The sequence below is a fragment of the Pongo abelii genome, chromosome 5 (genome assembly GCF_028885655.2).
Source record: "Pongo abelii isolate AG06213 chromosome 5, NHGRI_mPonAbe1-v2.0_pri, whole genome shotgun sequence".
Taxonomy (NCBI): domain Eukaryota; kingdom Metazoa; phylum Chordata; class Mammalia; order Primates; family Hominidae; genus Pongo; species Pongo abelii.
In genome coordinates, this window is record NC_071990.2 from 147,466,599 (window position 1) to 147,481,661 (window position 15,063).

At 35.4% G+C, this 15,063-nt stretch overlaps 1 protein-coding gene across 7 annotated transcripts in view; it reads right to left on the bottom strand.

The window, feature by feature from the left end:
* Positions 1–1,546: 1,546 nt before the first annotated feature.
* The window catches only part of SHPRH (SNF2 histone linker PHD RING helicase), an 82,901-nt gene continuing 69,384 nt past the window's right edge, over positions 1,547–15,063 (bottom strand). For 5 of the 7 annotated variants that reach the window (XM_009242348.3, XM_054558272.2, XM_054558271.2 and 2 more), the window contains 5 exons: positions 11,777–11,869; positions 11,067–11,153; positions 10,118–10,296; positions 4,950–5,030; positions 1,547–3,520 (listed from right to left, as the gene is read on the bottom strand). In XM_009242348.3, the coding sequence (XP_009240623.2) occupies positions 3,424–3,520; positions 4,950–5,030; positions 10,118–10,296; positions 11,067–11,153; positions 11,777–11,869 (537 nt within the window). In that variant the 3' untranslated portion in view covers positions 1,547–3,423. Of the gene's footprint in view, positions 3,521–4,949; positions 5,031–10,117; positions 10,297–11,066; positions 11,154–11,776; positions 11,870–15,063 lie in introns of those variants that run through there. The other 2 variants (XR_655286.3, XR_008526517.2) reach the window with 2 other exon arrangements.

Genomic DNA, 15,063 nt, shown 5'->3' on the forward strand with positions numbered 1-15,063 from the left:
CAAAAATCAGTATTGATAGTCACTGACATTAAATGATGAAGATACAAGGACAGTGTGGGGACCTTTACTCTTCAAAGATGAGCTATACGTGCCCCTGAAAGGCTGTCTGAAGGCAGGGGAAGGCTGGAGATGGCAACTTTGGCCTCTGCCAAGTACTCATGCTATTTTCTGTATGTGATACTATCTGTTTTCTAACTCAGAGGCAACACCACATACCTAGCATAAGGCTTGAACTCCCTTTGGGGTTATCAATTACTTACATAGCCTTCCTCTAAGGGAAGGCTTGCAAGTGGTTCATATTCGACCCTTCCATGTGATAAGCATTCATGTAGGCTTCACAATGTAACAGAGGTACGCAGAGATTCTTGTAAACAGAAAATTTTATAAAACTGTTAACTGATCTCACTTTGAAGAAGTCTTACTGACTAGATGTCCTTTATCAGAATAGACAGGCTTAAAATGCATTGCTTGTACTATACTGTTGTAATGCATTTTTTTTTGCTTTTGCATTGGTTTTTAATTCATTTAATTGGTTTACACTCATTTTTTTTTGCATTCCATTTTTGCATTTGTATGCCAGTTAAAAATTATGAAATGGCACATTGTGGGATTTTGTTTAGCTAAATTCTAGAAAAATTGAAAGATACCTTCTATTTGACTTAAGTAAGCCTGAGGTTATTCAGCATGGTGATCTCTGCATTTTTGAAAGGTTACCTTGTCGTTTGATAAACGTAAATAACTGAAGCACATTGGAAGAGCTATTAAATGAGAGCAGGAGATTAAAAAGACATGATTTCTTACTTTATCCACCTGAAAGGATAGCTTGCGTTGGTGATTAATCTTGCATTGTTAAATTCAGTTCCTAAATATTTAGGTTAAGTAGTTGGTTTGATCATTATTTGTAAAGTATTAGTAGTTGCATGTTGAATTATCATGTTAAGATTTTTAGTTTGTTGTTCATTGTGATATGAAAGATAACAGTTCCTAAAACTGCATGGCTTATTCAGCTCAGGTCACATACAAAGAGAAATGTGATGCTGCAATAAACATAGTAGAGCTATCTGGGTTTGAAGCAAAAAAGCTATGAAGTTAGGTATATGCACTTTACATTGTATGTATCTTTTTAGTTCTAGTAAACTCATCTGGAATCATGTTACAGAAAATGATTCTCCAGGTCGTCCAAACACATTTAAGTTTAACGATTGGGGCTATTCTAACAATTGTGGCTATCTCATTTTGTCTCATTGGTTCATTAGCATAGCACCCATTTAAGAACAACTACTTCTAAACACAGTAATATTTCAGAGGCTATAAAATAATAGAGGAAGAAAACTTTAAAAATCCTTTGTTTGCAGCCAAGAAAATGTGAGGATCAGATTTGTATTTGTTTTGAACAATTGGAAACTGTCACAATTGTTTTTAAGATGTAACAAATGTATATAAAATATGGGATTCTGTAGTATTAGCCATTTTGATATCTCTTGTTCAAAGAAAAAACCAGAAAACCCCATATGTTCTAAGGCTCAGAAATCAAAGAATTCCACAATTTTCATTTCCACTAAAATATTTATTTAATTGATATCTTACAGAAATAAATAAAAAGTTTTTGTCTAATACAGATAGTTTTTTTATATATATGTAATTTGATTTTACAAAATTGAAGCATATCAAATTGTTTTCTCTAAAACATAGCTCAGAAAGGAATAGTAGAAAACAAACACAAAGAAATACTGAAATAGTCTCATTTTTAAATTATAAGCATGGGCCTTCTGAATCTCAGCATGACATGTTATTAGTAAAAGAATGTAAGATATGGAGTCAGGGGACCTGGGCTCCACTGTTTACTTGCTACATGTCCTAAGAAAGTTTCAATATATCTGAACTTCAGTTCTCTACCTTTAAAACAGGAAAGATATTAATTATATCAACTTCACAAGATTGTTGGGTAAATTAAACACGTAAATGTACAGGAAAGCTCTTTTTAATATGTGAAGAGCTATAAAAATAACAGTTTGATTTAATTTCATATAAAAGAAATCAATGGATACCTCCTTTTAACTGAAGAATAAGCACCAAAAGCATGTGTGTGTTTTCTTCAGTTGAATTACATCACTCTATAAACCTAGAGTAAGAAAATGCACCTTAACTGAGCACCAAAGCCTCTCAGACAAATGGGATCCAGGGAATGGTTCTATGAGTTTTCCAGGCAGCTAACTGGGAGCTAATAAGTCCTGAGGGTCAAAGAGGGTCCTTTAAAACTCTGAAGGCTCAAAGAAAAGGAAGCCAAACAAGAACATTTGTATTACATCAAATGGCTAGGATATAACAAGCTACTCCTTATTCAGCAATTTCAAAGTCCATTAATTCCTCACAGAAGAAGAAACACTTGGTTATTATCACTTGCAATGATTCGCTTATGTGAACATGGCATTCTCTTGTTCAAAAGGTCAACGACTCGTGCTTAAGGGAGGAACAACTGGAGTGAAATAACAACTCTACCATGAATTCAGATATCACTGGCTAAAAAGTCTAGTTACACAAGAACATGGGAAAGAAAAAGAATCCAAGACATCAGTATAATAATGATTAAAAAAAAAAACCCTGCCATATTTCCATGTTATAATAAAACAAAATCATAAAAACTGCAATATTTACAGATACATCAATCTTACAACATATAAAAACTTTAACAATAAGAAAAATTAAGAGTAGGGAAAGCAGATAATCTTAAGGTAATCATTAACACATTAAAAATCTATTTGGAGTTAACTGTTTACACTAACACCACTTTACACATAATAGAAATATGAATATTTTCATTGTTTTTGTTTTCAGTAGCAAGATGCAGAAGAAAGAAATAACTGTCTAACTTTTTGTAAGGAGTTGTATTACTGCAAAATTACTAGGTGTAAAGTTATGGTATAAGCCTACTCAAAAAATGGGTTAATATAATTCACCATCTACTTAAAATATTACTAACAAGATATTGGTGAATCATGTGCTAAAGATACTGAAGGCCCTTCCAAAACTGAGATCTATGTTTGTTGAATATACCAAGTCATATAAAACTAGACTAGTTTACTTTCTTATTCCAACTCTTTTTATGACTGATCTTATCATAAGAAAAGTACACATTACCTCTCTTAATTCCCTTGCATCGTCAGATATAGATACTATTTGGGACAAAAAATAAATGTTTTATTAGGAGTGTAAAATTAAAAATCTTTATAGATCTTTTGGAAACAGTATATTGAAAAGGACTCAATAAGTACTAGGCCACTGTATAACCAGAACAATAAACAAATTCATTCAACTAGGAACAGTGTTACTGTTATCTACTGGGTTTTTAAAACTTGTAACTTTGCTCTACAGCTATGTAAGTTTATTAATACACTAAAGTCCATGGAGTGAATCAAGTGTAGTTCATTCAAGCTCTTCAGTTTCTTTGGTAAATAGGTCTGCCAGGTCAGCCACAGTCAAGACGGAGGCCTCTGAATGCTTTGCTGATGAGTTCGTGTGACTGCAAGGTTTTCCAAATGAGCACAGTCAGAAAGAAACCCCAAGCCATCAGCAATTATATTTGTAGTAATACGAACTAGGCACATATTTTAAGTTTTTGTAATTGGGCTGTAAGAAACTCCCAGAGGAAAGCAAGTGATAAGATCATTGTTATACCTTGTCAAAGTGAAGATTTCTATATATTACTTTTAGGGTTTGTCAAAGTGTTTTTTCTCTGTGCAATTAATAGAACAAAGAATAAAACCCTTGACTACTGCTACTAAGGCTCTCACCTTACAAATTACCTTCTTACCACCTGAAGTTAATTTGTTTCAAGAGCATTTCAAACAACTCGTAACTGCTATTTTATTAAAACAACCTAAATAAAAATCACTGAAGTCTGATACACAAGGAAAACAAGAACTTTAAAAAGCCTTCATGTTTTAGGTAAAAAGGCTCTTGTGGAAGCCTCTTTCCTTCCCAGAAACCAGCAATGGAAGAAAATTTCTAGTTTCAAATTGCTTCTTTGCTATGTGACAATCCCTTTTAAGGCAATAATCTCTTCCTTGGGTACCTTCCAATCCTACCTACCTCCTAAAGATGTAGAAAGATTTATGTTTTCAAAAAGATTTAAATAAATTATAGCATAAATAATATAAAGTTCTATGATTCCAGAGTCAAGCTTTTAAAATTAAGACTGGTTTAGTCTCTCTACTTTTGTTCTGTCTTTGGATTGACACCACAATTAACCTTAACAAGTTTTTTTTTTTTTTTTTTTTTTTTTTGACACAGACTCGTTCTGTTGCCCAGGCTGGAGTGCAGTGGCACGATCTTCGCTCACTGCAACCTCCACCTCCAGGGTTCAAGCGATTCTCCTGCTTCAGCCTCCTGAGTAGCTAACACTATGGTGCGTGTCAACATGCCTGGCTAAATTTTGTGTTTTTAGTAGAGACAGGGTTTCACCATGTTGGCCAGGCTGGTTTCGAACTCCCAACCTCAGGTTATCCACCTCCCTCGGACTCCCAAAGTGCAGGGTTTACAGGTGTAAGCCACCGTTCCCAGCCAACCAGTCAAATTTTAAAGTCCTGATATTTCTATCTGCACATGACTAACAAGTGTGATGGAGAAAGTAGCAATACGACTTTAGTTTACACATATGAGACTAAGGCTTACGTCAGGCATAAAGATATATTTTGTTTAGAAAGTGATCCAATGTGGCAAGGGAATGTAGGATAGTTTATGTTTACATGTTACAATTAATAAATTAATTCAAATATACAAAGTCTGGAGCAATGACTGGGAAACAGTGAAAAGGCAAAATGTCAGACTTTGCTTTTAAAAACGTTATTTGTGTTATATTTTTTGTCGTCATCTAAGTGAAGAAGTTCCAAAGATACAAACTTTTAACAGGAAAACCTTCCCCCTTCTACTTGTGGTAAATTATTACCTACCTCCTCTCAGCAGTTTTCAGCATTGCCTGCATTCTTTCTTCTATTGTTGCTTTAATTAAGAATCTGTGTACAATAGTAGGTCTAAAAGGTACAGAAGAATTTTAAGCTTAAAAACATAGTAAAACAAATCAGTACAAACCGACTTCACATTTTATATGCTATATTCATCAGTCAGTTGGTGCCCACTTGTGGCAGGTGCTGGGAGGGGTTCAGCAGCGAATAAAATGAACTATTTAATCTCCATGAGCTGACATTCTAATGAGAGACAGACAATAAACACATAAAGGAGTAAGACAGTTTCAGGTAAATATAATGCCGGGAGGAGGCTGACATGCAAACTGAAACAACAGTGATGGGAATGAGGCCAGTAGGCAAAGGAGGAGTAGGAAGAACATCCAAACAGAAGAAACAGCACATACATGCACAGTCGCCAGGAAGGGAATATGCCTGGAACAAGCCTAACATGTTCAAGAGGCCAAAAGAAGGCTAGCATGGCAGAAGCACCCTGTAAGCGAGGGAGAGAGGTGAAAATAAGGGTGGAGAGGTGTGCAGGCTCCAGGTCACACAGGGCCTTCCAGGATGTGACCAAGCATTTGAATTTTATCGTGGTTATAATGGGAAGCCCTTGGTGGGTTTGTATGCATGATTTGATGTATACCTGACTGTGCTTTAGAAATCCCTTTGGCAAATGTGTGGAGGATGTACTTCTTGCTCAGCAAGAAGAGCACCAGAGAAGCCAGTTAAGAAGTTCTGTAGTCATCTGGGTAAGTGTGGATGCACTATGGTTGTGTCAGTGGAGATAGCAGTCAAGTAGATTTGGAATATCTTTTGGAGGTAGAGCTGACAAAACTTAAAAGATGAGTGGCATGTGAGATGTGAAAAGAAAAATATAGATGAGTCCTAGATTTCTGATCTGGGCAGGAACAGATGACAGTGTCACATTATAAGATGGGGAAAGCTCAGGGTGGGAGTGAGAGTGCAGAAGCAACACAGTTTTGTTTTGTCCATGTGAAACCTATCAGATACCTATTAGGTATCCAAGGTGAGTCCAGAGATACGTGTGCAGAGCTAGAACTGGATATATGCACCTGGGACAGGAGCTATATGGGCATGTCTGGGCTGGGGGATATATACCTGAGAGTCATCAACCTGTAAAAGCTACCTAAAGCCCTAAGACTGGAAAAATTCATCGAAGGGGTGTAGACAAAGAACTCTCAGACCACTGGCAAGAAGTAGGTCACTAAAAATGTTATAAGCCTCACTTCAGTGATATGGTGGGGAGAAAAATCAACCAGACAGGTTGACAGAGAATGGGGGATAAAAAAGTAGAGATGGAGGTAGGATGTATCAGAGTGTTTTTTTCTTTCTAAAGATGGATAATATTAAGACATATTTATGGGGTAATATATGACAGGTTGAGTATCCCTAATCCAAAAACCCAAAATCCAAAACTTTTTGAGTGCCAACGTGACAAGTGGAGAATTCAACACCTGACTTCACGTGATGAGTCACAGTCAAAACACATTAAAAACTTTGTTTTGTGCACAAAATTATTTAAAATATTATGTAAAATCACCTTCAGGCTATGAGCAGAAGTTGCATATGAAACATAAATAAATTTCATGTTTAGACTGGGGTTTCATTCCTAAGATATCTCACTATGTATATGCAAATATTCTAAAATCTGAAAAAATCCTAAAGCGAAAACACTTGAAGCATTTCAGTTAAGGGATGCTCAACCTGTACAAGGGAAATGTACACCTGTCCTTGAAAAATGAGAAGGAATGGAGTCCAGGACAAATGAATGGATGGCTTTTGAAAGAAAAGGGACACTTCTGCTGTAATAAAAGGGAAGGCACATGAGGTACTTTCCTGCTTATTACTGGATGACATATCCATGCTCCTGCCTACTACCAACCCCTTCCTCCACTTCAGTGTTCGATCCCATATCCTCTTGCCTACACAAGGACACTGTCAAGCATTCTCCCTGTTCTCCTCCTTTACTAGTTTTTGTTGTCTCTAATGAATCATTCTCTTACTAATTCTCCCATTTGAAAGGAAAAACAAAAACCTCTCTTGATCTCATTCTCTTCCTTTTCTCTGCAGAAAAACTCCTCAAAATACTAGCCTTACCAGCCACACAGAAGCAGCAGTGCACTGTGGTTAAAGCTTGTACTGTGAAGGCAGAATGGCTGTGCCTGAAATCTGCCACCGCTTCTACTAGTTGTCTGACCATGGGCAAGTTACCTAACCTCTCTGTTATACAAATATTTGTTAAATAAGAAATACACAAAATCCCATTTTCTCCAAAACTAAAGTCAGGCTGTCACCTCTACCACTTAACCTGGTTTTGATCTCCATGTTGCTAAATCTAATGATCAATTCTCAATCCTTATCTTCCTTGACATTTTTCATAGCACTTGAAACAGGTGACCATAACCTCTTCTTTGAGGTACATTTTTTACTTGGTTCCTAGGACACCCCTGTCTTCTGGTTTTCTTCCTAACTCACTGCTTGATCTTTATTTGTTACCTTTGCTGATTCCTTCTCCTCTCCTGGAACAGTTGAACTTTGGTGACCTGGAGTTCAGTCCATGGTTCTCTATCTAAACTCTGTCTCTATCTAAACTCACCCCTAGGTAATCTCATTCAGAGTCCTGACTTAATGGACTTGTACATCTAGTTACAGAATAGAAATCTCCATTTGGATGTCTGTTCTTCTCTTACCAAATCTGCTCTACCCTGTAGACTTCTCCAGCTCAGCTGAAAGTTACTTCATCCTTCTAGTTGTCCAAGCCAAAACCCATGGTGTTATCCTTGACCCTCTCACACCCCATGTCTAGTCTGTCCAAAAGTACTATCAGTTCTATCTTCAAAATATATCCAGAACCTGACCACTCCTCACCATGTGCACTGCTACTGCCATGGTCAGGTCACCTTCAGCTCTCACCAGGATGACTGCAATAGCCTCCAAGACTCTCCCTGCTTCTACTCTCCCTTGCTCCCCTTCACTCCCACCCCATCACAGCACTCAGAATTATTCTTTTAAAACTTAGGTGAGATATGCCAGGCCTCTGTTCAAAGCCTTCCAATGGCTCCCGATTTCACACAGGGCAAAAGCACCATCCTCACAGTGGCTTTCTGGGCCCAATGTAATCCCTCTCCCCACTGAGCCCACTCACTTCAACTCCTGCTTCTCTCCCTTTTAGCAACTGTAGCTCCTTGCTATTCTTCTAACATACCATACTCCTGACTTAGGGCCTTTGCACCGAAAGTACTGTTTACTTGAACATTCTTTCACAAGACAGCTGCACGACTAACTTTCCCATTTTCCCATTTCTTTCAAGTCCTTGCTCAGACCTTCTCAATAATGCCTTGCATGCCTTCCTGCCCAAACACTGCACTCTTACTTCCTCACCCTGCTCTACTTTTCCAGCTCCTAACATATTTAGATTGTACTTATGTTTATTGTTTACCACCTGTCTACCAACCCCGTTACAGCTAGAATCACACTCCATGAGGACATCTCATGTTCCTAAAACAGTCCCTGGCACACAGAAGACACTCAATAAAAATCTACCAAAAAGTATGTGAGTGCTGATGCAGGCAGACTGTTCAAGTTGATGATGGGAAGATGAGGTACTTCTAATCTGATTGTACATGTTTCCCCTGTATGAGGCAAGATCACCATGGGGAGGAAGAAGACAGACTTAAAGACAGACTCCTCAGAAAGTAGAAAAAAAATATTGACTTGGAAGGCATAGTAAGATTGTTGGCCTTTTGGACTTGTGGTTTTAAATATGAGACTAGTCCAGCCTATGCTTTAAAAGAACATTGGTAGGACAAAAAATCAATATTTAAAAACACAGAAGAAAACCAACAAAAAACAAGACAGACAAGACTGCATTTTAAATGCCACTTGGTGGTATGTTAGAACAAGCCCGCATTTATTACAGTTACTTTGCCCTATTTGTTAAGAGGCTTAATAAACATGTCTCTTTCCTGTTTACAAGTAAGCCCTTTATTTTCTCTCCCCGTTACTTCTTACGGGGCAGTCTACATTTCTGAGTATGACACAGAAGACTTCATCTCCTGCCGATGATCTCTTTCTCATACTTTATACTGCAACAATTCCAAACTCCTTACAGTCCCTAGAAATGTCATGTCATTTCCCACCATTGTATTTTTGCATATATAACTCTCTCTGGTTGTGTGAATGCCCTTTTCCAGCCAACTTTGAAATAATTATTCCTTCAAGACTCAACACCATAAAGTCTTTCCTGACTCTGTAGGGCCCGAGTGATCATTACCTTCTTTTGTTAACCGTCCTTTTATTATTATACTTTTGCACATTCTACCCCAACACTTTAAGTCATGCTTCCTGTACTACACAGTGACCTCCTTGGGGAAATAAATTACGTATCATTCAATTTGAATCTTCAGTATTTAGAATAACGCCTGACATACAGTAGGTGCTCAATACCTATTGATTTAATAAGTGCTTATTATGGATGTGTTTTTTTCTTTTTTAAACATCAAAGACTTCTAACATCCAGAAGGTAATACATTTAGCAGGCCTTATCAAAGATAACTGTCTATTCTGATATATGAATAAAGTTAATACATGCCATAATAATATTCACTATTAGGTTTGCTTTGGGCCTTAAACTGAATCTAATGATCTCTTGGAGCTGACCTAGGGGGTGTCTTTTCCTAAGGTTAAGAATTTTAAAAGGAGCCATTTATTTTCAGTCATGTACAAGGTATGTCTTCTTTTAAACACAGACTACTTTAGACAATCAAAACTCCATTCTCCTCAAAGGCATGATGGATGCCTTCAACTTTGTAGCTGTCTTAAGTATTTCTAACAAGCTTTTTTTTGGATAAAGTGATAAGGTTTTTGTGGGAGGGAAGAAAAAAATTTGGGACAATTTGGGGGTTTGCTTCTTGGAGAGAAGGGAGGGTTGGAAATCTCATGCCTTTTAATCAAATAATTAAAAAGTTATAAATAAATAAGTTATAAAATAATTAAATAATTAAAAAATGTAGTCTCTAAGGAAGTAATTAAAAACAAGTAGGCTATGATGAACATAAATGAAGAGTTTAAATACTGATTTGGTTTCTCAGAAAACTGAAGCAAATGTGACTGATTCTAATTTTAGTCCTTACTTTGTCTGTCCAATTCGGTGCACCCTGCCTATGGCCTGAAGCTCATGGGCAGGGTTCAATATGGGCTCCACCAAGAGAACATGAGTTGCTTCAATGATAGTTAATCCATTAGAACCTGTGTGCAGGGGCAGCAGCAAAATATTGATTTGGGGATCACGTTTAAATGCTGAAAGGTTCTCCTAAAAAAGAAAGGTACATTTTAATTTTAGCTGGATCAGTTAAAATAAGAGCAGTATGTAATAGCTCACTTTAAAGATGTCTAATGCTATCTATTACTATTGTGAAAGGTAACAGCTAAGAAACTTAAATGCAAAATTACCAACTTTAGAAAATGTAAACTTGTTGCTTGATTTTAATTATGAAGAAAAGTATCATATAAGCTCTCTTGTTCTTCATAATATCTAGAGGAATCACAAGACAGATGCATGCGATGCAGGCAAATTAAACTACATGAGGTTAGAGGAAAAAGAGAGAAAGAGAAAGAAAGAATGTGCTAGAGTGAATGTGAGATAAGAGACACGAATCTGCTAAATTTTCATTTGGTATCTGTGTGTGCCTGAGGTCATACGCCTGTCACTGTGCTGAGCATGATGTAAGGATAATTGTGACCACATGCAGTTCTGCCTGACAGTGACTTTAGAACCTAATCCTTGGGGTGCGAGGCCCCTGTCCATTCAAAAGGTCTATCATAGGCAATCTTTTCCTGTACTAAAAAAAAAAAAAAAAGAACCTCAAGTTGGGAGATCTTTAAAAAACCAATGGTCTTGTTATATACTGAAAATACCCAGTCTCTGCTTTTAAATGTTCACTTTATAATTAATCAAGAACTCAGACCCTGTTTATGTGGCTTATATGGCATGAGACAATAAATGTAAGTAAGCTAGTTAACAGCAGTTTAAATTTGCAACTGTATCTACTACAAAAACCAGGAGTAAAATCTTTAACATACCTGAAATGTCTTCACACGACTGATTTGTGCAAATTCCATGTTGTTGTCAGTGAGAGCTTTTGAAATAATATCTAATACATCTTGCCACTAGAATACATAAAACAATAAGAAAACCAATATTTATATGTAGCCTTTATCTAAGGGTATCTGAAAGGGAAATAAATCAAAATGACTTTTATACTGAAGTTAAGCAAATAAAACCAAAACCAAAACCCTCAAATGTAGTACCATCAATATTATTTAGCTCTATCTGAAACAACAATTTTGCTTTTTTTTTTTTTTTTTTTGCATCAAACGCTGGTTTTGAAAATGTAAGATAAACAGCAGAAAATACATAATGGAGTGCATACTGGAATATAGTTACTTAGTTTTCGAAAATGAAAACTAGGGGTTTTACTCAACACTTTATTCAGTAGATTTTCTTTTTTTAACCCAAATTTTTGTGAAATGAGACTTTCAAGGTCAGAAATTCCAATTTTAAAAATATTAAACTAAGAAAATCCTTAAATGAAACTAATAAAAAACCATGAAATGTAGCTATACAAATTGCCTTGTGAAGCATCATCACATTTCTCTAAAAATAATTCCATCTTATGGATTTGGGAAAAAAAATCTAAGAGTAAACATTAAAAATTAGTTCTCAGCTGTAAACTGATTAAAGAAGGAAAATCAGTTCGAATTAATATTGAGGATGAAAATGTTGATTATACCGTTGAGAAAACGAGTGCTTTGGCCCCTGGATCTCTAAGCTGTATTTTCATCAGAGTTCTGACCACAGCTTCCACTTTTGTAGAATGGCTGCCCTTTGAACACACACAAAAAATACACATTACTACTAAATAAAATCTAGTTAAGAACAGAAAAGAAAAGCAATATAAATTACTTTTTATTATCAAAACTATAAATGCATCAAAACAAATTATCAGGTGCATATGTGTTTACTCTTTTTCATTTTGTGTTTGCTGGAAATTTTCTTTAGCCTCGAAATGTAGAAGTCATTAAATTTACACTCAGACATTTGAATGTAAAAGCATGCCAGAAAGTCATTAAGTGCTATGACCCTGAACATAAGATCTTTTAGTTAAGTAGTCAGGTTTTATAGTTACAAAATTTTGTTACATTAGATTAGCATAAATGATATTTTAAAACACTCTTCACTTAAACTCCGGATGTAAGCAAACAGTGAAGGATCCAACCAATGGAGAACGTTTTCTTGCAAGGGTATTACCAAAAACAATGACAAATGATGCTCACTTAGAATGAGGCAGATTCATACAGATTCATACAAAGCTAGACACTTAAAACTTTTTTTTGCATCTTCCATAACCATTTCTATCAGATAAGGATGAAAGTGAAAAAATGATTTTTAAAATGGAGAAATAAGAAAATGAGGAAAATAGTGCAAATATTTCTGTAGCCCTCAATGACAAAGTTTTCCTTCTGGAGTGCTCTCGGAGATGGTATGACAGAGAAATTAAGGTTATGGGATTTTGAATGAGACAAATTTAAGTTCAACTCATAGTTCTACAACTCACTAGTTATAGTTTCTAATCCTTTGTTTCCTCATCTGTCAAATAGGGCTGAATGATAATTCTATCTCTTTCCAAAGGTGGCTGTGATGATTAAATGAGAAAATGTATACAAAGCATTTAGCCTAACATCTGGTTAGGAGTAAACACTCAAGAACTTATTATCTTTCTGAGATATTAAATGTGAGCACTATAATGACCTAGATTATACCACAAGGGGAGGCAGATTTAACCAAAAAGAAGGAAAAATATTTCCACAGCAGCATAAACCCTCTCCCTCAATCCTCTCAACACACTTTTACATGAACAAACATTCAAAGGTAAAAATATAAACAAAACAAGAAAGAAAGCTGTACTAATTTTAAGCCAGCAAGATAGAATAATGGAAAAAGTTTTAAAATCCTCAGGCTAAAATCATGATTCTACACTTATTTTCTCTGGATATGTAGCCTTTCAAGTATACTTGCAAGATTAGAAATTACTACTACAAAGAACCTATTTCAGTCTAATAATTATCTCAAACAAGAGCGAAGAGAAAATAGGAAATTAGTGTAAAGGTGATCATTTCAGAATTTAGACAAAAACATCCATGTTCCTTGCAAGGTCTTACTTTTAAAACTATTTCAAGTGCAATACCAGGAAAACTATGAATCCTTCCACCGATTAATTTGTTTCTTACTAAAAGTTCAAAAAAAAAGTAGAATAAATTTTTTATAATCAACATTTCTAGTACTGTAGTGCTAACTCTATGTAGGAAAAGAACAGAGCATTTGCTTTTATCAAAGACTGGCCAGTTCAGTGGTAGTGCTCAATGATCCCTTCCAAACACTACAGTTCTGAACCATTTCGTCCCAGTCTAGTTACTTCCTACTTTCCTAGCAGAATATGTTAGGATACAAAACAAGTCTGAAAACAAAATCAAGACTGAAATTACATCAAGTATCTTCTCTGACAATGGAATGAAACTAGAAACCCATAATAGGAAGAATTTTGGAAAATTAACAAAAATATAGAAATTAAATAACATGCTCTTGAACATTCATTGGGTCAATGAAGCAATTAAAAGGAAAAATTAAAAATATCTTGAGACAAATGAAAATGGAAATACAACATAACAAAAGGTATGGGAATCCAGCAAAAGCAGTTCTAATAATGAAGCTTATAGAAATAAACAACTACATAAAAAAAGAGAAATGTTCCAAATAAACAACTAATGTTGCACCCCAAGGAACTGGAAAAAGAAGAGCAAAGTAAGCCGAAAGTCAGCAGAAGGAAGGATAAATAAAAATCAGAGCAGAAATAAATGAAATAGAGATCAGAAAAAAAAATACAGAAAAGACTAATGAAATTCTTAGTTGGTTATTTGAAAACATAAACACAATGGACAACCCTTTAGGTAGACTAAGAAAAAATAAGAGTGAAATTTAAAAAATTATAAATGAAAGAAGAGACATTAAAACTGATATCACAGAAATACAGAGAATCATAAGAGACTTAAGAACAACTATATGCCAAGAAATCAGAAAATCTAGAAGAAATGGATAAATTCCCAGAAACATAAAATCTACCAAGACTGAATCACAAAGAAACAGAAAATCTGAACAGACCAGTATGTAGTAAGGAGATTGAGTCAGTAATAAAAAGTCTCCCGTCAAAGAAAAGCATAGGAACTAGTAGTTTCACTGGTAAAGTTAAACAATCATTTAAAGAAGAACTAATACCAATCTTTCTTGAACTTTTGTAAAAAACTGAAGAGAAAATATTCTTAATTCATTTTACAAGACCAGAAGTACTCTGATATCAAAGTCAGACAAGAACAGTATAAGAAAAGAAAATTACAGGCCAGTATCTCTGAGGAAAACATGCAAAAATCCTCAACAAAATACTAGGAAGCCAAATGACACAACATATTAAAAGGGATCACTCACCATGATCAACAGGGATTTATCTCTGGCATGCAAGGATGGTTTAACGTATGCAAACCAATAAATGTGATACACCACAAAATAAAGATAAAAAAAGATCATCTCAATATATGCAAAAAAAATCTGATAAAATTCAACATACTTTAATAAACTCTCAACAACTTAGGTATAGAAGGAATGTACCTCAACACAGTAAAGGCCATAAATGACAAGCCTACCAGCTAGCATCATACTCAATGGTGAAAAGCTGAAAGCTTTTCCTTTAAGATCAGCAAAACACAAACGCCCACTCTTGCCACTGCTATTCAACATAGTATTGGAAGTCTTAGCTAGAGCAATTAGGCAAGGAAAAGAAATAAAAGGCATTCAATTGCAAAGGAGGAAGTTAAACTGTTTGCAGATGACATGATCTCATATATACAAAATCCTAAAGATTCCACCAAAAATCTGTTAAAAGAAATGAATTTAGTGAAGTTTCAGGATACAAAAGAAACACAAAAATCAGTAGCATTTCTATACCTAACAATCAATTATCCAAAAAGG